The sequence below is a fragment of the Adelges cooleyi genome, unplaced genomic scaffold (genome assembly GCF_023614345.1).
Source record: "Adelges cooleyi isolate 19-005CV unplaced genomic scaffold, UGA_ACOO_1.1 ACOO_flye_CR_arks_rails_tigmint_CR_PRNA_1, whole genome shotgun sequence".
NCBI lineage: Eukaryota > Metazoa > Arthropoda > Insecta > Hemiptera > Adelgidae > Adelges > Adelges cooleyi.
This window is the reverse complement of record NW_026095751.1, coordinates 5,066,915-5,094,645: the sequence shown is the minus strand read 5'-3', so window position 1 is coordinate 5,094,645 and position 27,731 is coordinate 5,066,915. Positions and strand designations below refer to the sequence as shown.

At 32.6% G+C, this 27,731-nt stretch overlaps 2 protein-coding genes across 2 annotated transcripts; one reads left to right on the top strand and one right to left on the bottom strand.

Moving 5' to 3' along the window:
* The first annotated feature begins 1,138 nt into the window (after window positions 1–1,138).
* On the top strand, window positions 1,139–6,782 carry LOC126834686 (uncharacterized). Its single transcript, XM_050566793.1, has 2 exons — window positions 1,139–1,400; window positions 4,426–6,782. The coding sequence occupies exons 1-2, from the start codon at window positions 1,313–1,315 to the stop codon at window positions 6,681–6,683; spliced, it is 2,346 nt and encodes a 781-aa protein (XP_050422750.1). The 5' UTR covers window positions 1,139–1,312; the 3' UTR covers window positions 6,684–6,782.
* Window positions 6,778–27,731, bottom strand: LOC126834681 (dynein axonemal heavy chain 7). Its single transcript, XM_050566788.1, has 47 exons — window positions 27,567–27,731; window positions 27,298–27,472; window positions 27,071–27,236; window positions 26,889–26,993; window positions 26,751–26,765; window positions 26,251–26,656; window positions 26,046–26,165; window positions 25,847–25,980; window positions 25,613–25,778; window positions 25,031–25,185; window positions 24,333–24,440; window positions 23,998–24,262; window positions 23,760–23,935; window positions 23,452–23,680; window positions 23,164–23,370; window positions 22,922–23,091; window positions 22,581–22,860; window positions 22,281–22,520; window positions 22,048–22,213; window positions 21,642–21,865; window positions 21,283–21,581; window positions 21,035–21,221; window positions 20,738–20,967; window positions 20,276–20,662; window positions 19,670–20,207; window positions 19,398–19,603; window positions 19,189–19,339; window positions 18,810–18,988; window positions 18,386–18,740; window positions 18,004–18,317; window positions 17,529–17,935; window positions 17,189–17,349; window positions 16,660–17,107; window positions 16,459–16,594; window positions 16,002–16,399; window positions 15,411–15,603; window positions 14,824–14,980; window positions 14,537–14,742; window positions 14,279–14,419; window positions 14,065–14,213; window positions 13,607–13,980; window positions 13,369–13,548; window positions 13,027–13,305; window positions 12,731–12,967; window positions 11,757–12,257; window positions 7,149–7,378; window positions 6,778–7,064 (listed from the first exon to the last, which is right to left on the bottom strand). The coding sequence occupies exons 1-47, from the start codon at window positions 27,729–27,731 to the stop codon at window positions 6,806–6,808; spliced, it is 10,974 nt and encodes a 3,657-aa protein (XP_050422745.1). The 3' UTR covers window positions 6,778–6,805.

Below are 27,731 nucleotides of genomic sequence, written 5' to 3'. Positions count from 1 at the left end.
GGTGATTCTTTTATCATGAAACACTCAATATCTCAAAGGGTTTAATAACAAATTAAATTTCTTTTAACTAATTTCTATTACATTTCGTTTATATTTGATTAACTTTTTAAATTGAGAATAATTTACTAAAAATGTTGACTGGTCGATAACCAGTTTCGGATAATTATTTTTTAAGTTATAAGAGTTTTAAAGTTAAGATTGTAGTGGAAGTGCGGCTGGGAAATGCCCACGGTTAAAAATGAAAATACACTCCACCTCTCCTTCTGCCCTAAACTTGAAACTTCAATAACTTCAAAAATAGTTATCCGAAAATGGTTATCGACCAGTCAAAATGTTTAGTACAATATTCTCAATTTAAAAAGTTAATAAAATATATACGTTACCACTTAAGTTTCAAAAGTTGCTATCAAAAAAAATAAGTTGGGACGGGGATAAAAACAAAAAAAAAATTGTGAAAAATTGAGATCACATTGTATAACCACAATATGAAGAAAAAAATGTAACTTCTTATTAAACCCTATGACATATTGAGTGGTTCATGATAAAAGAATTGCCCTGTGTATATATTTTTTTTTTAGTCTACGGCCTTGGTGGTCGGTTTGAACAAACAACTCTTGCTCTACTAGAGACGAGCGTTGCCATCCTGGGGAAGTGATAATGGTGCGATGGTTTCCCGTTGCCTTCCGCACCAGTCGGGTTTACTTTTCTGAAAATTATTACATTAGTATTACTACTATTATACTAACATCATAATGTTTTACTGATTACATTTATTAATGGTAATCATTTATCAAATTACCATTTTCTTGATACTGAAATGCAGGCACGTAATAATTGAATTGACTTAAATGATCGAATAATAGCAGCCAGTACACACCTGCACAAGTGTACCACGTCTAAGTAGAACAAATGCAAATGTTGTTTTCCAAAATAAGAAATTTGTATAATGTTATACTGTGACGTGGAAAACAAATAAACTAAAAATGAGTGCGTTTATTACTCCGTTGGATTGTTTAAATTATTTATTATTTTACGTCCGGATTTCAATCCATCAATGTTTATAAGCGCGTGCAAAAAAAGAAACAGCAAACAAAATAAATAAAATTCTCTAAAAACGCTGACGCACAAAAACGGACAGGAGTTTTTTTCTGTCTGGTCTGACGGACAATAGTTACACTCGTCCAATGTTGTGTTAGTAACGCGATGGGTGTCAATTAAAATATTAAAACCAAACAGAGACCGGAATCGTAGTTTTCGTTTGCCTTGAATACTTTATACTTTTATCGCATAATTAATTAAAACCGAAAAAAATATGGATATCACATCGTACACAGTGGTTCTGCTGTTAACTGTGTTATGCGGTCTTCAGGCTTCTGGAGAGGAGTACAATAATTACACCAGTAAGTTACATCATTATAGTAATATTATGTTATACGGCCGCGAGTAATTAGGTAAAACTATTTATTATATTTTCTTTTTACTAGCATCGTGTTTTTGCGCTGGGATTAAACACCTTATTAAAAAACGTTGGAATGCATACAAGAAAATGGAATAGCAAAAGACGTTTTCTTTTTATTTATGATTAGGCTAAAAACTGTCTATGTTTTAAAATTAAAACAAATAATAATAATTTTAAATCAAAACTTAAATACCTCCGCTAATTGTATTGAGTAATATAGTAGAAGCAAATAATTTAATATGTACAATGAAACTTCAGCATAAATACTAAATCAGCATTTTTTCTATGACTAAAAAAAAATTGAGAAACATTAATTCCTATAAATAAATCAAAAATACACAGCAGTAGCTGAAGTAATAAATAATAATATATATATTATTACGTTTTATTAAAGTCAGAGGTTTTACGTTTATTATAAAAGTATTTCTTCAAGTATAGATTAAACTAGTATTTTTATTAAAGTTATCAAAGAATGTTAAGACTACCGTTCGGATATTTGGCCCAAAGCAAAGATAATAATATATTATGCAGAAAACAGATTTAAAAATTTTGCAAACAACATTTTAGTTAAACTATTTTACTATTTATGGCATACTTTTTTGAGCGGGGGGCATGATGTAAGAACATTTTAAACGAATAAGGCTAAGCATGAAATAAAACATGATGTTAAATTAAATCCCCACTTTAAAGAGTGAATCATTATGTTTACAAATTAAATAAAAATACATATTAATTTAATGTTTTGAACCTTTAAAAAAACGCAAATTATAAGTTAGTGATCTGTTTAACAATATTAATAAAATAACATCTAATAGGAAAAAAATTAACACCGTGCTGTCTAAATGTAATCATCATGCATTTTATTGGATCAGACACTTTTTTTTTAATCATAATTAATTTTAAAAAGTTATAGAATACCTAATCTCCAAACTAAATTTTAGCCACGGGGGAAATTTATACCGTAATAATGTCGTAAATTTAAGTAACATTCAGTTCGATTAAAATTAATGCAGGTAGAAGTTCAAATAACTTTTTAAAAACATCATATTTTCGCCGTAATCTAAACTTAAAGTTTGCTAAAGGGTTTTTTTAATTCTGTTTACTTTACATTAGTTTAAAAACAGTTTATACAATATTTAAATACGCCTTAACTCCCTTAGGGAATTTCTGATACTGATATTTATTTCCAAACTTATTGGAAGTATTTTTGGACATCATATCAATTATTATTATGAGTACGGAACGACGATTTTTAATAATTAAACGAGAACTTAAAATATTGTTAATGTAATTTTACACAATGATAAAGTTTTAGGTTTTGTATAAGTGGTATAAGTACATTTCTAAAGATTTAACTTTTAATTATTATTTTAAAAACTTTGTAGTCATGTGAAAAGTTAGGTTTATCTCAAATTCACCTAGAATATTTTTTTTTACTTTTGTTCAGTGCTTAAAAAGTTATATAATGGTAAAATGCTAGTAAAAAAAGACTTACCCGATTTAAAAAAAAGACAATTTTTTTAAATTTATCAGCTTTTTTAACGGATAGGAAACAAAGAAATTTGTATGTCCTTAAAATTAAACTAAATATCTGTACTATAATAATCTACAATGCAAAAATTAAAACAAATAAAAAATTGTAATTTTACTATTAACAAGCATAACTTATAAATTTTAATATTTAAAACGAGCTAAAATGTTCACAAATAAATATTTATAGATCATTTTAAGGTACCATAAATAATATTTTACATGATTCAATTTTTTTATCGCCAAATTTCTCATAGCATTTCGATGGTGCTCGGGAAAAACTGGCTAAGTCTATAATTTGCGAAAATGAGAAATTGTAAGGTGTTATGGATGAAACGATCTAAGCCAAATAACGATTTTATCAGTCGTTATACGTTTGTGAAAAATAGGACATTATCATATTTCTTATTTGCGTTTGAATTTTAATTTTTGAATACTAAAAATTCCAAATTATAGACTTAGCCAGTTTTTGCCCAAGCAACATTTTTCACGAAAATAAATTAGGGGTGTATCCTATTACTATTATGATACTTTCTTTTGAACTGAAAATGTAATGATAAAATGTTATTAATTAAACTATAACTAAATAATACTGTTGCCGGTATTATAATAAAATAAAGCTGGTCAGTTCTGTATAATATGTGAAGCTATAAAACAGAATTTTTGCATTTTAGATACAAACGTTATAGTGTATAATGCCATGGCGTTATTTAGTTAAGAATGGAGAGAAGAAAATGGACAACGAAGAAAGAGGGATAATTTTAACCTCTTTTACCTAAAGCTCAAAACCTAAAGACCTATACATAACATGAAAAAAATATATCGAAAAACAAACGTATACAGACAAAAAATTAAAATTAAAATAACTAATAATATTATAAAAACCTAGTTAAAATGTAATTGTGTAACACAATATTTTATTTACGTTTAACATAATCCAACACGTGGAATAATATTAAAAATATCATTACTAATTTTATTAATAATAATTTTCTTACAATTATTATTACCATTTACCTGTTTTTATACATAGTTTTATAAGTATACAACTATGCATAAGAGGCACGTGCAATTGGCTTCCCTTTTCCTCATCTACTATACTACCTTGGACACTTTATGTATAAGTTCTTGGATATTTCAACTCTATAAATTGAATGTATCTCATTTTAGTAAACTTTACTTCATAAAGTTTGGCATGCAGAAAACTTAGTTAAAGATTTGAATAAAAAAATGTGTACACATAAAAAAGTTAATAATAATAAAAAAATATTTTAATCTCTCGTTTCAGAAATTGTATTTTATAAATATTAAAAAAACACCAATAAGTATTAAAACTGAATGATATGAACCCAAAGCAAATCATTTCAAACTTTAATCACATTGGTCATTGTCAATATTTGTAGTTTTAAATTATTTTTTATTAATATATTTTTCAGGCGAAGAAGAATTAATTCTGCAAGCTATGATCAACAAATTTGTTTACAATTACAAGTCTATAGGTGTTCAACCATCTACAAAACCGTCGACACACATACAACGTATTAGTAAAAAACGTCAGGATAACAGTCCACCAATTGTTCCAAGTTACCCAGAATCTGCGGCCCCTATTCCATTTCCAATAAACCCATTTTTCACAAATCCTCATTACCATCACGCTGTATACACTAATTATGTACCGCTAACAACACATGTACAAGTATTACCCATGCCGGACTTAGTATATCCCCAAGAAGAAAGTCACCACCGCATTTACGTACCCTTAAGTCAACCTTATCCCTATAGATACGAACACATTCCGGTATCACAAGGCTTAAAACCGTCAAGTTATTTAACACCGGTAGAACCAACATACACTCCGGTGATTGTGTCAAACGTCAACAGTGCTGAAGATGACAAAACCGGAGGCATAGAAGCACCTGCGGTGGACATTCCTGAAGTGACCGGAAATCAACATGCAGGAAATAACATCCATGTACAAACTTTAGAACCCCAGACAGAAAACACTGTTCCTATGGAACCAAATCCTATTGAAGAAGATAATAAAAATCCGACGAGAATCGGTAAAATACTTGAAACAACTCCACAGCCTAATCTCTCGAATACTGACCAACCGCCAAGTGAAGTACATCAGTCGGCACCGTCTAACATTTTCGAATTAAACGTACCGCTTCCGTCGCCGGCATCAGACAACACGAAACCAACTGTCAATTACCAAGACCTTCAAACGCCAAACGAATTAGATGGGAAAATGCAATCGCCTAATCTAACTACTCCCGAAATCTCATTAACAACACCGATGTTTACTACTATATCGTCGATTAGTTCTGAACAAAGTACAAAACACGAGACGACTGGACTAGAAAATGACAATGTAAGCACTACGACCCAAGAAACGACAACGGAAACCAAAACAACACCATACAAGAAAATCGAGACTACAGAAATATCATCGACGACCGAGTATTCAAACACCGCAAAGAGCGATGAGACTAGTGTTATATTTCCATCGACGCCTTTACTGACAACTACACGGTACGAAACATCTACAAGTCCGACTTCCGTTGTGTATTCAATGACTACCTTGTCTGTTGATACGAAGACAACTGAAAACGAAGAAAACTCAAATTATAAACAAAGAGCTAATAATGAATATGAAAACCAAATAAATATATCCGTTTCAGAAAACCCTTCCACTCCGAATCCATCAACTGAAACTACCACCGTGTCCAAAAACACTGCTGAACCAGTCCAATCTACAGAACAGCCGATACCGTCTACCGAATTTACATCTGACCGTACGATAATATCCGTAGAAAAAGTAGCCAACGTTTTAAGTACTACATTGATTCCAGACACCGTTACAATGTCGTCGACTTCCAAACCAGATGATGACAAAAACAGCAGTTATGTAACAGATGAACCATTAATTAGCAGGAATCAAGTGTCCAATCTGTCACCGACTATTCAAGACGATAAAAGTACAAATATTCCGCCTAGTGGTGAAAAAAAGGAAGCATATATTACACCGGAATTCGTAACTATAGCTGCACCTACACGTCAGCCAACGTACAACAGTGAAATACTTCAACCGGTGCCTACATCTGACGACCCGGTAAAACCAGTTGTGTCTGGTTCCAATATGTCGCCCGAATGTGAAGCAGCCAATAAGGATGCGATTAAAACCATAATTTGCAATTCGGAAAAAATTAAGAGTCGTGCAAAAGCGAATAGTATCCCATCGAAAAAAGCCAATGAACTCAAAATCAAGCCAGCATTAATTACCGTTTTAAACAAAACCAATGGAGCAAGAGTGTCTTTATACGAATCCGGTAAACTAAACAGAAGGATCCCATCAAAAACCCAAGATCATCATGCGACCAACTATGGTGTATTAAAACCTGAAGAACTGGACAACAGTTCACTGTGGTATGAAAACACACCAAATCAGAGATCACGGGAACACGACAATAGCCGGGAGCAAACGCAACTAGCTTTGAATAAAAAAATAGCAAAACTGTTCAAGCCCGAGTATGAGAAACAAATTTTAACTGGACCTAACCAGGGCACAGTAATACGAATAGCAAAACCCGGAGAACAAGACAGAACCGTCCTGATCATTTTACCGGTGATCACGGAACCCGCAAAGAACATGGCAGAAAAAATCAGCGAAAACGTCGAAATCAAACGTTCTTAAACAATTGCAACATAATCTTTATTAATATAGATACTGTTTTTATGTAACTACTAAAAAAAAGAACTATTTAATCTTAAGAATAAATTGCGTTTAATTGTATTTCATTAATATTTTACACCAGGTTAATCGTTCAATTGACACAGTAGGGCTACTCCGCGATAAATCCAATGGGAAGGAGTTTTATCGGTATCCAACAACATAGGTAAAACGTAATTAGTCGAGTGACCCGTCGTAGATAGTATACCTCTTCTTTCGGACGTCTTGTAAATAGGACAAACGTATCTGTACCCTTCGACGAGCTCTTTTTTTCTGATGGGTATAAACCACACCAACGGCAAAACGTCCGATAGAATTTTTGGCATCTGTTCTTCTAAAACCATTCTGTGCAACACAAAATGGACAACAACATTAGGTTCCTGTAGAATACCAAAAAAAAAAAAAATAGCTGTATCCGTAAACACTCACTTAGACCTGTCCCAACGAGCTCCGTCCAAAAACAAACCGTAACAGTAAACGCCATCCTCGGGCGCTGAGTCCATTTTTTCTGTGCGCTGTACTTGAAAGTCAAAACACAACTGATCTATTGGTATTTTATAACGCCGAGCAAAATTTTGCATAGCTCCCGTAAGGAACGCCTGCGTGAAGAAGAATCCGCTCAACCAGAAATTGTTCGGCTTACCATAATCATACCAGTTCTAAGACAAAGTAAGTATTTTATAAGTATAAAATAAAAGTTCTAGGTCTACTCTTCCCGAATAAATCAACTACTCATAATCTACTACTCATCCAAAGAAAAAAAAAATTAAAAAACTATTTTTATATTAATATGTTGTTTATTATTAGTTCATGCATTTGCATGTTTTAACTGAATAGTCTGAAAAATAGCAAATTGAGCTACAAATTTGAATTAAATTTTTAAGAAACCAAATTCCAAAATTTATTTTGCCTAGTTAAGCAAATTTTGAGTTTTTTCATGTTTGCGCATATTTTTTATAGCTTCGATTATGCAGCATATTTTGCATTTTAAAATTTTGTTTACTTAAAAGTACCAATAAAATGAAAACAACATAAAGAAAATGTTTTTGAAAAATACAGAATTACAGTACAACATATATTATTATTATTAGATAAAAATAAAACCACTGTCAATTATTTTTTTTGCATAATTGTTTTTTTTAAACAGTTGTTAATTATATTTTTTATAATTTACAAATCAGTAAATAAATATTGTGACTACAATATTTTTCAAGAGGTAGAGTGCGTCGACCGCACTCTACCTCTTGAAAAATAGGTAATTCACGCAGATAAAAATATTACTTCACATCACCATTCCTCCGGTCCTAAACTTAAAACTTCGATAACTTTATAAGTAATTATTCAAAATTATTCTTATTTTAATAATTTAATTAAATAAATACATATTTAATGTTAATAGCGCTGTAGAAAATACTAAAAATGGTAAATGTTTAGTAATTTTATAATATTGTGTAGAAGTGTATTCAAAACGAAAAACTACAAAATTGTAATTTTTCCAACAAAATAGTGCCGTTTAATACATCATTCGGTTTATAATAATTAAGTTTTTTTCAAAATTGTTGTACAAATACTAGTGATTAGTCACTGCCTATATTATAACATTTGAGACTAGTTCAATCGTTAATTGCACATGCATAGTTTAACTATGTTTACTTGTAATATACTTATAAAATATTTAAAAGCTAAAAATAATTGGGAAATAAATAAAAATTGATTTAGACTTATGTTAAAATATACCAAATTACAACAATTTTGAAAAAAAACCACTGAAAATACAATTTTTTTTTTTTCAAAATGAACGAAATTAAAAACAAAATGGATGTCTAGGGAGTTTTGTTGGAGGGGTGAACAGTGCAAACGTTTCACCCACTATCCTACCCCACTAGATAGTTCTTTAAAACGGTTGGTTTTAAATTTTAATCTCAAAATATTTAACTCGCCCGCCCGCCAGTCAAAGTGTATGTGCGTGTCATGCATTTGTTCTAGAAACTACATAATTTAGCCGACCGTAGAAAGTTAATGTCTCGTAAATGTCTGGGCGTTTGTCTTTTGTCGCACTTCTCCGTCTTTCCTAACACCAAAACAACACAAGGGTCGTACTTACGAAATCATTCGTACGTCACTTTCTAAACGACTAATGCCGTACATATTGCCCGACCGCTATTCTTGGGTACACTATTCGAACGTGACATACAATTTATTCTTTACCTCATTTAGCGATTTTCGTTGTTATTTAAACCGGAACTCAAACGAAGGGCGAGGGGATCAAAAAGATATATCGTCCCTATGGGCTTTTTTCATGGCAATTTATTTTGGTACAATCGCAATACAACAATATGCAGTGTAATAATAGGTATTGAAAAAAAAATAGACAATTTTAATAATTTAGGTTTGTTTTCTCTATCAAATAAAAAGTTATTTATTTATTTATAATTTTATATCAGTAACCAAAGATTAACAGCTGGGCCTCACTGACAATGAGAGAACATTTCAGACAATTTTTGTAGTATCTTAAATATTTAGAATAAAAATAATAATAATGTATTGTAACTTGACGACCGGTAAATCACATGATACAAATTTAGGGTAATCATAAATTTAAGAATGTCATTTCCAAGTTATTTAGACCCCGTAGAACTTAAAAAATGGCAATTTCCCCTTTTTTTTAATATATAATAGTTTTCAAAATTAAATATTAAATAATTTTCAGAATTTAAAATACTGCATACCACCCGATTTTTCAAAGTTCTCATCAAAATTGATAGGTAAAATAATTTTTCAACAAATTATGTAGCGATAAATTAGTAAAAATGATTTTATGTATTTTCATGTCAAAACATGTTGTTCAGCACTAATTTTTTTTTAGCTTACCTACTTTTTTATTTATATTATTTTGGCAAAAATAGTTTGTTATTTGTAATTTCACAATCCAGTCAATAAAACAATTAAAACATTTTCAAAACAAAAAGCACTTAATGTTATGACATTTTGTAAAAAAATATCGAGTGTTATTAAATATTTTAGTTTTGTTTTAGAAAATCTCAAAATTTTAAAGATTAACAACGAGATTTTTTACAGAATATATCGCGTGACTCTGATCAGAAATTATTCAATTATTTTATTAATATAATGATTGGAAGTTTTTCCGTAACAATTTCTTATACTATTATAATAGAATATTTTGGTTTTCAGTTTGAAAAAAAAACTTAAATGAGATTAAAAGGTATATCTAATTTGCGTATAGTGCAAAAGTTTAGGAAAGTTTGTTTTTTATTTAATAACACTTGTTCTTTGACTAATATTTTTTATTTACTAACAAAATATAATCAATATGGTCTCGTTAAAAAATAATTTTCATATTATTGTTAATTTATCACTAGTTAAAAGTTATTTTAACCGGTTAAATTCGATAATCGAATGTATATATATTGAAACGGTAAGTAAACATTGACCAAAATATTATTGTCCCAAACTTTAATGATTCATGACAATCGAGTATTTATAATCAAAACGTATATAAATAAATTAAATACAACACATAAATTCCGGTTTTGGATAATTTTGGATAATTGTGCATAAAGTTAATATCGATAAGTCTACTTAAGGGGTTGCTTGGAGTATATTAAGAAAAGAACACGATTTGCTTTTTCAAAGAAATATTGTTTATAATTGCTCGCACCGTATTTCTGGCGCATAACTCGCATATTTTTGACATTTAAAATAAATTACGATTGAAAGTTTTAACGTTCATTATTTGTATGGTACATTTATTTCTTTGGTTTATTCAGACCGTAAGTATAAATAATATCAAAACTTATCAAAACTTTGATTGGAATTCGGAAACACACCGCTGAACTATTGACGTTTACTGGTAGAACTAAAAGTTTAAAAGTTTACTGTTCAACATGTATTCGATTATATTTGCTATACAAATACATGATTAAATAATTTAATTCTGTTTCTAAAATTTTCCATTTCAAGTGGAACAAACCTAATACAATTAATTTAATGCTTCAAAAACGATTATTACATTTATTTTCTTGTCAATTGGTTCTCATTGTATAAAATTAGGAAACTTATTTAATTAGTAGTTAATGGTGCTTTTATACTAATTATTTAAAAAAAAGTCTTATCGACAACACCAAAATTTACAAATTAGTTAAATCCATTAGACGTTAATCTATTAAACGTTATTAACCATTCATTTTAAATTTAGTGAATTTAATATTTTCTATAAAATAAAAAAACATTTTTATAAATACTGAAAACTTTCTTATAGGTTTAATTAAGGCACGTTTATTAATTTTTATTGAAAATCATGTTAAAAAATGGGTCTTAAAAAACTTTTAAAAAAATGTAAATTATTTTTAGACGATCTCTTTTTCCTAAATCCTTATTAAATAAATTAAAGTAGGTAAATTTAAATGGTATATATAATTTTACTATTTATTTTTTTTATATTAATTACATTAAAAAGATTATTAACCATTTTACTAACTTAATATATTATGATTGGGTTAAAAAGATGCAAAACTGATATTAAAGGCTGTTGGCTATCTTAAATTTTGTACTGACGATGAAAATCGTAAAATATTATAAACAATTAAATAAAATTATGCTACATGAAACTTGTAATTGGATCAATAAAACAAAGATTTCTATAAATTATGATCAAAGTCAAGAATAATAACTAAAATATAAAAAAAAAATGTATACACCCTAATTTCTTATTTCTTATTGATTTCTTATTTTTTTTTAATTATTCATTAACATTAATGTTTCTCCGATTTTAATTTCAGTTTCCACAGTATTATAATGTGAAATCATGTGCAAATTTCGACTTAACGAATTGGGCAAAATATGTCCTTTCAACTAAATTTATTGTTGGTCTGTTGTTCGGCTCCCATTTTTGATAGCACAGATAATAATATTAATACGCTATAATCTTAGGATTAATTTTATATTATAAATGCGATTGCCGGAGTGGATAACTATTATTTTGCTTTTCAAACGAAATTCAGATAACAGCATACTCACTTGAAAGAATTTCAGTCTGTCCAAAAAATTAGTAATATAACCGGCCAGAGACTTGAGACTGGGGTATGAATATTTCGACCAAAACGCTGGGTACTTGGAAAGGGACAACGATAAGGCCATAGTTTCCAGTTCAGGCGTCATTACAATAGCGCCTTTGATAGCTTTTATCAGATCCTGTAAGCTCTTACGAACTACCGACAACAATGCATTAAACCGTTCCATTTCTTGAATGAGAACCGTGTTCATAGACTCGCTATACATGACCGGATATTTTGCGCCGGCAATTTCCACATCAAAATTATTTGGCAGCTTCGACAATATGTCCGTGATGATCGCCAACAATAAATTATCCGTCGATTCACTATCGTCAGTGCCACTACCACCGGACTCCAGCACCGACATCAACGAATTAAAAAGTTGCGTGGTGGCTTGCAAATCTCGGGTAATACCCGAATTCATGTGCAATCCGAATACTTCTGGACTTGGAACGGTTGGCATTTCCTAGTCGGTACAATCATCATTTGATAATTATTTATATATATTATAGTCACATGCAGAGTTGGGCATAGTCGATTATAATTTTATTTTATTAAATTCACGAATAAAAAATTAAATATTATATTCCATTTTTCGTTCAATCGTTTAATCATTTTTAATGCCTTAACTAATGGTATATGTATAAATAAATAAATAGTGGTCATCTCAATTCCCAATTATTAAATAAAAATAAAGTAATTAGTTAAAAAAAAATTGAATTTAGAAAACACTTAATTATAAATAAACATTTTATTCGTGGTAAAAGTTAATTTCTTTATTTTAAATAGTTCTATTCGTAAGTTAACTTATTAAAACATATATTTTAAATCGTTAATCATCTATTCAACTTTTTGCTTTCAACTTGAATACAAATTGCCCAACAATAGTTGTATGTTAATTTTTTTAAATGTTTACAAACGTTTACTATTTCTATTTACCTCGATTTTTTTTATGAAGTCGTGGTAATTTGTGCGGTAGGGTATACCATACTTTGTGCTAATGGCACAAAATAGATAATGGGGATCATCAACCACCGCTGAACAACAAAACATACTTAAAATCGTTTTCATGGTTCGTCTGTCCCAGTCGTCAGTTACTCTACCGCCATAATTACACTCGCCTGTCAAATATGTTATGGCTTCGAACGGGATTTCCACAAACTCGTTTATATACATCTAAAATAACCGTGAGAATATAGTTAATATGCGTATGAAATGCAAAAGAATACATTTACTTTTAGCTGCAATATGGAAATATGATAATCGGATTCGTTAAATCCGTAAGGTATATTCCATCCAATGGCTCCGAATTTCTTTCTTTCCTGTACTACGGCGTGGAAAAACGTAATCCCGTACAATAACTTGGTGAAAGGCCGCTCTTTGCCTGGACAGCCTTCGAAAAATTCTTGATCTTTTACCGGGTACGACTGATAATTCCTGAGCATATTTGCTTGCAATCCCATAGGAGGTTCGTTGGTCATTTTCACGCCGTTTTCAAGAACGGACACTGGAAACTAACAGCAACCCTCGTTAACGGCCATAAAAACAAAACCGAGCATAGTAGTATAAATCAATACTTGAGCCGACGGATAACTGGTCAGCCACAGTCTAAATGCGCTATTCGTATTGGACATGTCAAACGAATTGCATATAGCGTCTAACTTTCCCATCCACGAAGTGGCCAAGTGACAGTTTTGTAAACAAACCCATCCGCCCGACTGTTGCGCTTCTTGAATCAATGCCGCAGCGATGGGCCCCTTTAAAATTGATGAAAATCGTTATGTGAACTTACGCCCGACGTTTAAGCTTATTTACTTGTCCCTGTCCCAACGACACGCTTTGTAATTTTTCGGACTGCCCCATTTTTTCGGCAAATTGCAATAGGTTCGACATTGGGTCCACTCCAGGCGAGAGTATGAATATGAGCGGGGTTAGACATATCGAATCGCTGTATGATTTGCTAATATCGAATGGCGGCGGGTACGTAAACTTTTCACCGAGTTCTTCTTCTATGAGCTTGGTGACGACGGGTATCACTTTGTCGGGTCTTATAGTACGAATAACGAGTATCCTCTGGAAACTACTCAACTTATCGTACCACGGATTAGGAAATTTCGAAGTGTGTGGTTCCGTTAAATCGTAGTAATGTTTCCAATCGTTCGAGTTTTTTGTAAAATGATCTTTCAGTCCTGAAAGTAATGTGAAAATATCATATACTTTACCGAGTGACGTCGTTATCACTCAGTTCGTTAAAAATCCTTAAATGCACGAACCCTTAAAAGCACTTAAGTCATTTAAGCGACAAATCTCGTCCCAACTTTTTTCGAGAAGCCAGTTAGTGGGATTAGGCACTGTGTTTTTAAGACCTACTCCGCCAGTCATCAAAAACATCAATTCCTGCTTGTCGATTTTATTTTCGGCTCTTTGAAAAAATTCATTTTTATGAAAATGTATTACTGTTTGTATTTTTTTTTTTTAAATACTCACAGCATTATAGTAGTGCACATGATAAAAGAGAATAACGTTTTATCTTTTTCAAATAACGACCGGCACACGTTCGAATACAAGTTATAGGTAAATGTTTCTCTCAGCGCGTCCAAACGCACCTTAATGAACTTTGATTTATTTCTAAAAAAAAATACATATAAACGTAAGTATATGTTATCAAATAGTCATCAAAAATTAACTCCTCACAAATTTTAGGTATCCGACAACATTAATAATAAAACAAAATTGCACACTTACGCTGTCTCGATAGTCATAATATAGATATTAATGAACCAGACCAATGAATATTGGTACATGGGATCTAGGTTTGGCAAATCGGTAACACAATAATACAGTATTGAACAGTGTTCAGCAATCGGTTTGTACTGTAATCTGAACTGATCTAATACTGCTACAGTTTCTACCGAAGCCGCTTGTTTTAAAGTGATTTCCTTGGCTAATATCTAATAAATCATGATCGAAAATTATTTCATATTGAAAATATAATAAATGCCTTGTCTTCGATGACCAATGCGGTAAGTCACCTTTGAATTATCTAAAACGTCTACTGCGTTTTCGTCTTCTAAAATGTTTCCCGGCGCCGACAGTATTTGTAAAATGTTGTTTTCGACATCTAACAATGCCCTAGCGTTTTCAGCACCTTCGACAATTAACTGTTGTCTCTTAGATTCTAAATCTGGCCTAAAAACAAATATTCAAGCCCACTGTCAAACATATTTTAATCTGATTAATGAATCAGAAATCATAACTTAATAATTTATCAGCAAAGTAATTATACGATACATGATTATATTAACGATTACAAAATATTACTTTCTTTTTATAATAGGTAAAGATAACTCTTACTGTAGTTGTTTTAAAACATTTAACTGTTCTTAAATACATTTATTAATATTTCCAAATATTCAGATGTTCAAATTACATCTATATATATATATATATATATGTAAATAAATAAAATATATGTTTATATGTAATAACGCCTAAGGCCTTAATAAAAATATAATTATTAATTCATTATTGCAATTTATTGATTATTTTTTTGTCAATATATGTAGATATTGATGATGCACATTATTATATTTATTATAGCACACATCAATCGTCATACCTTTCTTTAGCAACAACGATTCCCAGTAGCTGATCTTCTAAGCCTTCTACAGTCAGTGCAAAGTTAATAATAGTAACTTTGTTAAACACCTCTGGCATGTAGTGAGGATTTCTTAGTTTCGAAGTTATATATAATTGAAATTTCGGATTATACTCAATTACATTATCTCCGAGTGCGATGAAAAACATATTTCCTAAAATACCGTAAAATTTGGTAAAGCGTTTAAAAAGTATGGTTTAAAAAAAAAAATTTTAAAGCATATTTGTTGTAACAAATAGTGATAACTCCAAAACTAAATATTTTTGGACATAAGTGTATCGTTGATATTTGTTTCTACAAATAATTTTAATCTTAAAATGTCTAATTATAACAAAAAATGTATCTATGATTTGAATTGTCACTATTTTCTCTGTAAACAAAATATTATTAGAATAAATTTATATTCGAATGATGTATTAATTTTTTAATCGATTAATATTCAAATAAGTTTGTTTTAAACAATCAATTATTCTGACTATAAAACTGCTAAACTTGACTCTAGAGAAAGGTACTTATTTCACTCGTACATTATTATCATAGTTTGTTATTTACCTTGTCGGTAAATTTGTTTCAATAAAATAGGATCTAAAGGTGGATCCAAGTCCTCGAGTACGTTTTCAATAAGAACAGGCTTCCCAAATTCGATACATATTTCGATCGTTTTCATATAAGTTGGGCTGGATAATTGTACAACGGCTAGGCCGTTCACTCTCTCCATCGTCTTAATCCATTTATGTGCTTGACCTTGAGGATCGACCAGTAAAGACCATCTCTGTGATCCGTCCATGATTATGGCATTGCTGATTGAAAACGAATCCATTGGCAATCCATTAATCGTCCAGTTCTGTATTTTAATAGGAACGCCTAAAACGTCTATTAAACTATAGTCGTCCGAACTTGGGATCTGTAAACTTTTACACAGCGATTTCCAACTGTTAACTGCCGAGATCCTGTAAAACATATGGAATATGTGCAGGTTGTATAAAGTATACTGATTTTATGACAGTACCGGAAATTCGAAGTAAATGGCGCTAAGTATGCAATTATTCCACAAGATATAAGTATGTCGCCCGGTATACAATCATAGTTATATTGTAGCTCCTCAGCACGTTGTGCCCAACGGTGCTTTTCGCCTCCGAGACTTCCTGAACGTTAAATAAAACTATAAAATATATTCTATACTGTGAAATTATTTCGTTTAAGGGCATACCTATAAGCTTTTCGGCTTTCACCAATTTACTCTCGCACAAAGCTACCTCTGCTAACAGTTTTTCTTTATTTCTTTCAGTGTCCTCTAAACGTTCCTTTAAAGAATCGAGCCTTTCTTGTAACTGTCTCACTTGGTTTCTTTTTTCATCCAAAATAGCCATGGTCGCTTCGTACTCGGCATTAGCTATCTCCAGTTTCTCCTTTTTCGGCGCAACGACTTTTATTACTTGATCGTACATGTCCAAAGCTATAATCCATTTACATAGACCTTCAGCGGCACTCGATGCTTTGGCTACGATTTGTGGTTTAAAATTTGGATCCGGCAGATAGGTTTTACGAATTATAGTCATGGTTTGAATCGGTATGTTGTCTTTATCGTACTCCTTTAACCGTTGTAAGAAATTCATGTCGCCGAGTAATCTTTTACTTGGACCCCAATAGTCTAATATCTATTTCATTATACACAAGTTTAATAACAGCGTGCCCATAAGGTACTCAAATTAAATTACTCAATTATAATTAAAGTATACTTTTTGTCCTGGTTTGTTGGGATCGGGAATTTTATCCGGCAGTACGCCTTTCATTACGCAAACAGCAGCCATTACAGTTTTTACAACCTCTGGAGGATTTTTCATTGACTTCACTAACGTTATATCAGCTGGCTTAAGAGTGTTCAAGGCATCAATAGCGTCTGTCAAAAGAAATTATTGTTATTAGTAGAAGCATTCTGTTTCCACCTTACTATCAGAACAGGTCATTATTTAACATGAATTGGCAAGGCTAGCGAATTATTTTAAACCCCAAAAATAATCTATCGGCAAGCGAATAACGCAATAATTAAAAAAAAAAATCAAATGTTTTGAATTTAACCTTCTAATACTGGTATAGCCAAAGCAAGATCAGCCTCGCATTCAGTTTTCAACTCGTTAGCAGCATCGGCTTGAACGTTGGCCACTTTTTCATCTTCTTGGACTCTGGCTGTGGCTTTTTCCACTTCGACCGTCTCGCGAGAAATAATGATCATCATCTCTTCGGTATCCTTTTGTGCTTTTTGCAGCTGAGGTTGTAACTTGAATAAATCTTCTTTCATTTGACTAACTTGCACAGTTGCATATTCTAGTTCCTGAAGACCGCCGACGTAACGCATTTTGGCTTCCATTATTTCTTTTTGTTTGCGATTAGTACAATCGGTGTACGCTTTTATTAAATCAAGATAAGAAGCAGACGTTACGTATGTTCGACGGCGTGTACTTGAATAAAATTCTGATGATAGTTTTCTGCAATTTTTATTAAATTGTCTTGTTTGAAAATTATTCCACTTGCATTGCACAACAACAGCTCTTACCTAGCATCTACGTGAAAACTTTGGCAAACTGTCACCGCCGAATTTTTTATCTTATCCGAAAGATTTACACCTTGTAAATATCTACGAGCGACCATTTCCAAAGCGTCTTCCGGCCAGTCCTCGAACCAATCTATAGTGCAACAGCTGACCATTGACGGGTATAGTCTTAAACGATTTCTAAAACTACTGCCAATAGGGCTGAAGCACAAGCATATATGCAAATTTTTTTTACACCTATTTGTAAAATAGTCGAAAACGACTAATGGAGCGATATCTAAATTTCTATTTCCTCCTTGAGCGGCTAATCTAACCATCTAAACAGAGTCAATATCAATTAAAAGTGAATAATGAAATATATTTAGAAATCAAATTTATATTTTACTTCGAGGATTTCTTGTTGTTCGTCTACAGCAAACAGGTTTGGTATTTCTCCAGAATTTAACAGAGCGTCGATATCTTGTAAGAAATATTCCTCTTTTACTTGGCCTTCGGCAAACAAAAAAACTGTCGGTCGATTTTTGCCGCCAGATTCTTTCAATATCATTTTCATATCGTCTCTCCATTCGTTAAACGCATAACTTTTCGTTATCTCGGGTTGAAATACATTATAACTGCAAATAGCCGCTCCCAAACGAGTCAGAGATTGACGGCCTGAACCTCCAACTCCGACTAACAAGGCACATCCACTGGGTGTGGTCAAAATTCGACAAATTCTCGATAGATGTTCGAGTGCAAATCTTGATTATTAAAAACTAATATAAATCATACGTTTATGTAAAACAATAACTTCTAGCTAATTTTATTACTTGAATAAAACGATATTCAGCTTTGACTTGTGCGTCATATCATATTCGTCCATTACCATTTTAACAACATCTTCAAAACTCGACAGCGAAGGAGGTTCTTCATACTTTTTATCCTCTAAAGCATCTAAGTCCATTGCACTAGTGAACATAAGATTTGACATATCTTCATATCTTATGGGCTGAAATTTTGTTTATTTACATTATGTCAGGGTAATATCACAGGTTAAACATATTATAGATAGGTAAAAAAAATTAATTAGATTCACATTTCCTGTTAAATTATTGTGAATTCCAAAAAGAGGAGAGTCGAATCAATATCTATAATATATTTAATCGTTGGTTATATAAATCGATAATAAACATTAAAAATGTATTTTACCGTCGAACTTGATAAGTAATTGAACAAAACATCAAATGTTTCTTGGAAGTATTGGCTGACATGTAAACGAATTTCATTGAACAACCATTCTCTACCTTTGTCATCAATCAGGCGATCATAAAATACTCTCATGATTTCATGTACCCACAACCTACATTAGTGTCGGTTATTAGAAAAACAAATTTACCATTTAACATTGATAAACATACCTCGTAAACACTTTTCTATTTGTAAAGCTTTCTTTTCGGAACATAAGTATTCCATTGGTCACTTTTGATATGTCTCTTAGATTAAATAAATAATGAGACTTGGCTGGAGTTGGAGCTAAATTAACAATAGCAGATCTATACAGGTTAATTGTAGATTCAATAATTACGTCTATGATCGGCATCACTTCTAACGTGAATCCATTCCTCTATAATTTAACTCCGTGAAAACAAAAAAAACTAATCAGTCGTGCATTTTTAAATAAAGCGCTTACCCTTAATCCGATTTGTAGTAACGTCGAATATATCTTAGTAATACTCTCATCGTCAAACGAATTTATAGCAAACAGTCCGAAATGCCGTAAAAATCGATGGTACACATCTTGCCTGCTACCACCGGGCGGTCCAATAGCAGTTAAAAGGAGAACGTCTTTTATGTAAACTTTGCTCGTGTCTTGTAAATCGTACCAATGGCCGTGATCGAAGAACTGTCTTAACAGCTCGATTGGAGGTTGTGCTCCGTATTGTTCTTTTACAGGCATGTTCATGTCGTCGACGAATATCACACACAATTTTCCAATGGGAGGACCGTAAACGCCTCGCTTGCGCTTTATAAGTTTGGATATGACCATTTCTTGAGTGAAATTAGCAGACGTCTGGATTGTAAACGTAATGAAAGACGGGACGTATTTGTCTAAGGACAGTTTGTTCATCATTTGATTCTTTATGTAAAAACTCTTTCCGGTACCCGTAGCACCGAAAAGTAATAAAGGTTTGCGATGACTGATGTACATATCAACCAAATGCAAATACCTACATGCAAGAATAGTACATTGTCAACTGTATTAGCTTTTAAGTTGATTAAATAATGGATACTTTACCTCGAAGTGTCAGTGGTATGCACTAAAGTTTGTTCGATGTTACTCATTTCTTCTACCTTGTTATTTTTGGAGATCTCCGACCAACTCTTCCAAGACCCTTTTGCCGTACAGCTATACACATAGTCGTACAATAATCCTTCGTTTGGTATGAGTATTTCTAAGCGACTCATTTCTTCCGGTGGTGTCAAACTCGGGATTTCACCCTTCCACAACTGTCTAAAATACAAATCGAACACTGGCCTCGACGCGGTATCGAGTGTCCCCCCAAATCCCCATACAGCGGCATACACAAAACATCCTTGTAAATAGTTTGTAAAATATTCATAGTAAGCTGGATTGTCGATGCTCGCATTTTCTAGTTGCATTTCAAGTAGGTTTAAAACGTTTCTATAAGAAAATAACAATAATAATTAAAACATTTTTCACAATATAAATGTTAAATGTTGGCACAAATAACAGTACAAGACGGTATTCGTTTCGCCAGCATTAGTTAATTGATTGCAACTTCGACGAATAAAGTAAAGACAAGGTGGCGTAATCCAATCGAATAAACACATTATATCAATACTATTCTGACCAGTTGACCAAAATTCGGAACAAGTTTCCATCCAAGATTCTACAATCGGTCTCCAGCCTAAAATCGAAGGATCCATATAAATCATTCCACAGCGAGACACCGTGGCGGGAGATGCCTTTATAGATACAATAAAACAAACGATTAAAATATTAACTACAATTCTTTATTTTCATCTCAGATACCTGAGTAAGATCCATGACTTCAAATATCATTGACATGCACGGTGGCATGCTCATAACTTCACCAGAGTTCAAGCACAATTTTTTATTATCGTCCAATACTGTGTTCATATTTTCTATCCAAACAGCATCGACTGGACCATCGAATATTAACCATTTCCTATCCGGGGTCTCTGACATTGAAAATTTTCTAAAAGAACAAACGAATAATTGAAAATATTTGTACTAAATTATTTCAGTGAATTTAATACCTAAATGTGTTAGCTACAACTCCATCGGACCATTCATGTGAAACATCATCAAAGGATCCATAAAGTTGTCCCATAGTTAACGCTTTAGGGTTAACAGTTTCGTATTCAACTTTCTCTTCTCCTTGATTAAGTTTGTTTTGCAAAGTCAAGGTTTCGGACAGTACTTTTAGTATAGACGTTTTTCCTCCAAAAGGATTACCGACCAACATAAAACCGTGCCTAACCATCATCATTTCATATGTTTGAATGAGCTTCGTCATAAAACTAGCAGTGGCTTGCAAATGTTTTTCAGCACACACCTAGAATAAACGTTTAACTGGTGTAAACCCATATTTTATATTTACATTTTTGCCACTCACTTTTTTCGCAGCACTGAGCAAATTATCATATTTTGGATTGGGTAGTCTAACTCCAGGAAACAGATCAGATATTATACCGTTAAACAGAGGAACGTCTTTATTTAAAAATTTCGCTAAATTTACATCCAAAATAGATCTAAGTAATAGTTCGGACTCGTCATCATTGGGGAATCTCATCTTCAAATTACCAGCTGCCGTGAGCACAGTCTTAACAGCTCTCATTCCTATGAACCGACACATTTTTTTACAGAAAGTAAATAACATGTAACTTATCAGGCCTTGAAGGCCCAACGCTGCCATGATGAGATGGTTTCAAACACACTGTATCCCCACTCGGGAACTCCTCCTCCTCTTAAAAGTAAATAACTTCCCAAAATAAATACAAATAAAATGCAAATGGGTATACCATAATCGTAATGAGATTGAGATGATAACTGTTCGGAACACAGTTTGTAAGTAGTGACGATTTTAACAGATAGTTCTCTAGCATTTACAAATCCGTTTGAATACAGCTGTATTTCACCAATCATTGTGTAGTCGGGTACCATCATAGCCACAGTCCTAAACAAGACCTGTCAAAGAGAAGTATATATTTTGTACTCGCATTGTTTTTTTTAATTTTAAACCTAACTTCCTAACCTTCAAATTATCTGGAAGTTCTGATCTTCCGGCGTAGCCCGGATTCATAGTGATGCATACATAACATCTCGGGTTCAACACAAGTTCCGTGCCTTCGAAGATAAACGTTTCTAGATCAGCTCTAACTGCTTGTGCAATACATAATATTTGTTGTGCGATCACTGAAAGCACTTCAATGTCTATTCGGTTGAATTCGTCGAAACAAGCCCAAGCTCCAGAAGAAGCCAATCCTTTGAAGAACTATAATAAAAGGTTTACTTTTGGATATACACAATTGCAAAATCTTCTCGTGGGTCATACTTTTCCCATGGCCAAGTAGTCGAGACTGTCCGAGCAATTGTATACAACACATTGCACGGCTAAAGCTTTTGCCAAATCCTTAGTAGTTTCCGTTTTTCCCGTGCCAGCAGGACCTTCGGGAGCACCATTCAAATGTAAATGGTAGGCACTAACCAGCGTCCGGTAACATCTATCAGTCAACGGTGTAATAACAAGTCTTGGCGAATTTCCTAGGTACTCATAAGCGTAGTGTATGGTAGCGTTAGTAATGCGTACCATTACGTCGTCTTCCCAATAATATCTAAGGCGAATAAACAAATGAAACCACATTGAAAAAGTGGACAACATAAAACATATCTTACCTAAGTTGACTAAGCCATTTAAAGTCCATAGCATGAATGACGTTGTTGTTTGCTAACTCGTTAACTACGTCACGGCCGTGGACATCCAACGTGACCAGTGCTTCTAGAGTTATTCGAGTTTGTGTACTCAACTTGCCTCGCACTAAATCAACGATATTGTTTAACTGGCTCTAAACACGTTAGAAAATCAGTCCATTTAAATAAAAAAACCTCAATTTTTTCTATACTATGTAGGATATTACAGTTAAAAACGCTTGATGTATTCGCATTTGTCCGGATTTGTTTGCCAAAAAAACTTCATGCACTTCGGAAGTCCAATAAATTTGATCAACGCACAACACCGCTTGACCTGGCCATTTCTGAACCCATTCTGTACGTTTAATAGTTGGATATTCTAAGTAAGCCTTCTCAATAATACTTCGAATGGATTTTATCATTTGCTCTTCGACCTGATGTAACGACGTTGAAAATAAAAGTTTGACCAAATTTTGTTGTGTAATTAATTAAAGCACAATTACAAATGTTACTACCTGAACTAGCCATTTTTCGACACTTCCTCTCGCTTCCGCGGTCGATATAGTCTCTACTAAGGCAACTTCTTCTCCTTCTTTGCTCAAAATCTTTAGTATGTCCAAATCGTCGTTAAACTCGAGCTTAGAAATACCTTCAAAACTTTTTCCCAAATAAGGCTGGACTCTTTTAGGATTTTTGGTTTCAGATAAAATTTCCAACATTTCGTCGTTCCCCAGGAAGAAAAATCTTTATTCCGATTATTAAAACGTACTTTATAAAATACTCTTGATTTAATAAGATAACAAAAAACGACATTCCAACCTACCTCGGGAAAAACAAACGTTTCTTCTCTAGATAATTATTAACTCCTGTAGTAATGTTTTCAATTATTTCTACACAATCTGTTAAGGTCTCTAAAATCCCGTCCTGGCCGACACATTTAACAGCTAATGGATTTTTATCAATCATGCCTAACAGACCTCTAATAATTGTATCAATTTCCTAAACCATTAATAATTTCAATAATAATAATTTCAAATTGTGATTGTATACTGATATCTTACTACAAATAGAGCCCCTTCCTCGGGCATCTGAGCAACAATATCTTTGGAACTGAAAATGGGCATAAGATACAGCCATTTTATTTGCACCTTCGCCCATTCTTCTAGAGTCATGTTCATTCTGTTAATCAGATCAAACCACTCTTTTACTTCCCCAGCAATGGGTTTAACGAAAGCCGATCCACGCATCGATATAGTTTTGATAAGATGATCATCAATCACCATTTGTATATCATCCAAACCGGACAGAATGTTTATTTTTGTAGCCCTTTAAAATTGTATTGGTCGTTATTATTTTAAATAGTTATAAACTACTATTCGTGGAACTTATAATATACTTATAAGGGCTGGTAGTTAGAATGATGGTCTCCCACTCTTCTTTCATTTTCTGCAATGTTTTTTTTAATTGTTCTTCTTTGGTTGCTCCAACACTAATAACGTCAAATCTATAAATATGTTAACAATAAATTAATATTTAATGTCGAATGAAATTGTACATTCAAATGTATTTGTCTGACGTAAAAATTATATTGTTAATACACATTAAGTCTTTTGTTGTTTTTAAAGACTTTCGTGTAAATTATTATTCAATTTACATGTTTTATTGTACTTATTAATACTTTTTGTGATTAAGACAACAAAGACTTAAAACTCAAATAAAAGTCAACACAGACTTGCTTAACGCTTTCAACCGGCAAATACTGTTATAATTCGCCTTGCGAGTATTTAAATATTTAATCAATTTAGTTCTTAGTTCATTATGAAGTGGCAAAAACAAACGTTTTCTTATAAATTACTAAATCTTAATTTTAAAATAACTTCATTCAAAATATTATTTTTGATCATTTACGTAAACACTTTTATTAATTACAATAATGTACACATTTACTACACTCAGTAGTATAAAAAGCGCGCTTATATTGATATAATCATTTTTATATATTCACATAACTAATTTTAAGTAGGATTTAAGAATTAATATTGTTTAAGTTATTGCAAATAAAAATGAAACACTGAATGTTCAACATTTACTTACTGCGGAATAAGTTGGTCGAGGTGGTAATCTATAATTTTGGATAGTGTCGTCCCAGCATTTGGAGTCAAATCGAATCCAACTAGCTCAGACATTTCTTCCCAGTGCCCTTCAGTCAATGCTGGATTGCATAGTATTCCAATGATAGGTACATATTGCTTAAAAATAAAACTCCAGTCATTTTACTGTGTTGTAATGAACGAGTACGATATAATGTGTTACCTTAGGGGTAACATAATACAATCATATAATTTATTATATTTCTAACACATATATTCAAAAATATACTTAATTTGAACATTTACATAGAGATCATTAATAACTGTTTTTTTTTATTTACTCAATACTTTTTCCCGTACCTATACAGAAACTGACAGTTTTTAATTCGGTAACTAAACTGAGAACTTAAGCCTGTGATATTTTTATGCATATGTTAAATTTCTAATGATTGGTACTCCCGAACTCTCAAAATTCGATTTTTCGGTATCGACACAAATCAAAATTCTATCAATATCATATACATGGTCAAAATTGCAGCGTTATTTGTGTCAACCATTTAATTATTGTTTTTGTATTGTGCCTCACCTTGAATTCTTTCATACTATTCACAGTTTGATATGCTATTTTCAATGGCGCTGGCCATAAATTCATGTCGGCGTCGTCGATGATGCCCTCGTACCTCTTGCTGTAGTTTTGCGCCAACATTTCTTTGCACTTTACTCTGAACACTTTTTGTGTTTTTACCGCTTCTCTGAAAACCATCAACATTAACCGTAGCTACACAGACTACCAGATAGAAAAAAAAATTGTTTTTCATACTTGTAGAACTCATCGACTTCGAACTCAATGTCAGATAGTCTCAGCTTGTCGAAATCGCCGTGCATCCAAACGTTCAACCTGAGAAACCACTTGTAGGAAAACGTTATCAAATCTACAAACGGTTTTGTAAAATCCTGCGGACATATCATAACCATGTTATTATAAGAACAAAAACATCAAATATATGTTGTTAACGCACTTTAATCTCGTCGAGTTCGGGGAAAGTACTAATCGGTTTATTGAACAGTTCTTCTTCCCGATTTATCCATGCAACGGTTTCGTCGAAACTTTCTATTTTTCTGTTCAACGTGTTAAGATACTGAAAGTGGAACAAAATTAGTCAGTAGTTCCTTAGCTGTTGAACTCAGTTATGGAAATCTTAAAGTGTACGGTGTACACGTTACCAGTATGTATTCGTAGAGCTTTTTGACGTCATCTATGCGATCCAAGAACGTCAGGTGGGGCGTGAATGCGTCCAAGTCATAGTTGAGTTTGCTTATGACTCTGGCCAGAGTCTCTTCCCTGAAGGATTTGCCCGCCTCGTAATAGCTGCCATATTTAAGGAACACTGGCGCAATGTTCTGTATCCATCTGATAGCCGCCATGTGCACGTCCCAAAATGCCTTAGGCAGATTGGCGTATCGCGATAGTTCACAAGCTACCCCCGTCAGGTACTTGACTGTTTTAGTCATGTCGCTCATAAACGTGGTGCTCGCATACAACATGTACTGGCCTAGCTCGAGGAATTCTTTAGTGCCTTTTGGTTTGGACTCTGCTCTAGAGACCATTTCATTGAACTTATTGCAGACCCTGTGCGTTTCAAACAGTATATTCAGTATTGTTAATGCCGACTGATGACAATAATCGTACATTTTTTTTTTTGTTCGATACGTTAATAACTTACCAAGCTAACGAAGGCCTTAAATGTAAGCATGTCAACAACACAGTTTATATGTTTCTAGTTTTGTTTTAATTGTTAATCATTGTACAGATACTTAACTTAAAATAACTACTTAGAAAGATATACAATCAAATCACTCACGTTTCGTTGTCGTCCAGTTGTTTGGCTATGATGCTGTCGACAATCTGATCCATGTACTTCTTGGCCAGATCGCATACGTGCGATTTCATGTCTACCTGACTGATACTGAACACACACGTTTAAGTTTTATTCTCGATATATAACATATATATATATAATATAAATATCTGTTAGTTAATTACTTTCCCAGCTCGAAATCCCAATCGTCCACTAACTCCGCCGCTTTGGTCCGGTAATCGTTAAAGAAATCCAAAGTCGTCAATAACTCGTCGTACGTTTGATTTTCCTCTAAATATTTCCTGAGAATTTCTGGCCGTTGTTCATCGAGGACTTCGCTAAAATCGTTTTCTAACAAAAACTTGTAAGAATAAAGGAGACGTAAATTAACTTGAAACAACGATTTACTTACCTAGTTTTCTCAAATACGCCGTCAAATCTTTAAATATTACTTCGAGCTTGGCTGTCAATTTAATTTTTGCGTCGACCATAAAGTCGTTACCCCGTTTAATGGTGATAAATTGACTTTGTAACGGCAATCTGAAATGATACTCTAGAGAAGGTAGTTCGCTGACAGCCGTGTTCAACTAATAAGACATATTTAATTGATATATCATACAACTAACTAGCTACTATAAATGATGCGCGGGATTTTCAATTAGGTACTCAACCAATGCTCACCAAGTTCAAAACTGAACAATACTGCTCGCACACATCACTAATGCTAGGACTGCTAATGCATTTGGAACCATAAAAACTTATCTTGAACTTCAGCTTAGGTGTAGTTGACGCATTTCCAAATACATTTGCCACATGCGCCATTGATTTTACTATCAGTTGTTCCAT

Excerpts from the sequence above, each read along its gene's own strand:
- LOC126834681 (XM_050566788.1), bottom strand. The coding sequence starts at position 27,731 with ATGGAACAACTGATAGTAAAATCAATGGCGCATGTGGCAAATGTATTT. Across the intron at positions 19,604-19,669 it reads TACTACAAATCGGATTAAGG|AGGAATGGATTCACGTTAGA; the intron begins GTAAGCGCTTTA and ends GTTAAATTATAG. Across the intron at positions 13,981-14,064 it reads TGACTTAAGTGCTTTTAAGG|GACTGAAAGATCATTTTACA; the intron begins GTTCGTGCATTT and ends CATTACTTTCAG.
- LOC126834686 (XM_050566793.1), top strand. The coding sequence starts at position 1,313 with ATGGATATCACATCGTACACAGTGGTTCTGCTGTTAACTGTGTTATGC. Across the intron at positions 1,401-4,425 it reads GGAGTACAATAATTACACCA|GCGAAGAAGAATTAATTCTG; the intron begins GTAAGTTACATC and ends TATATTTTTCAG.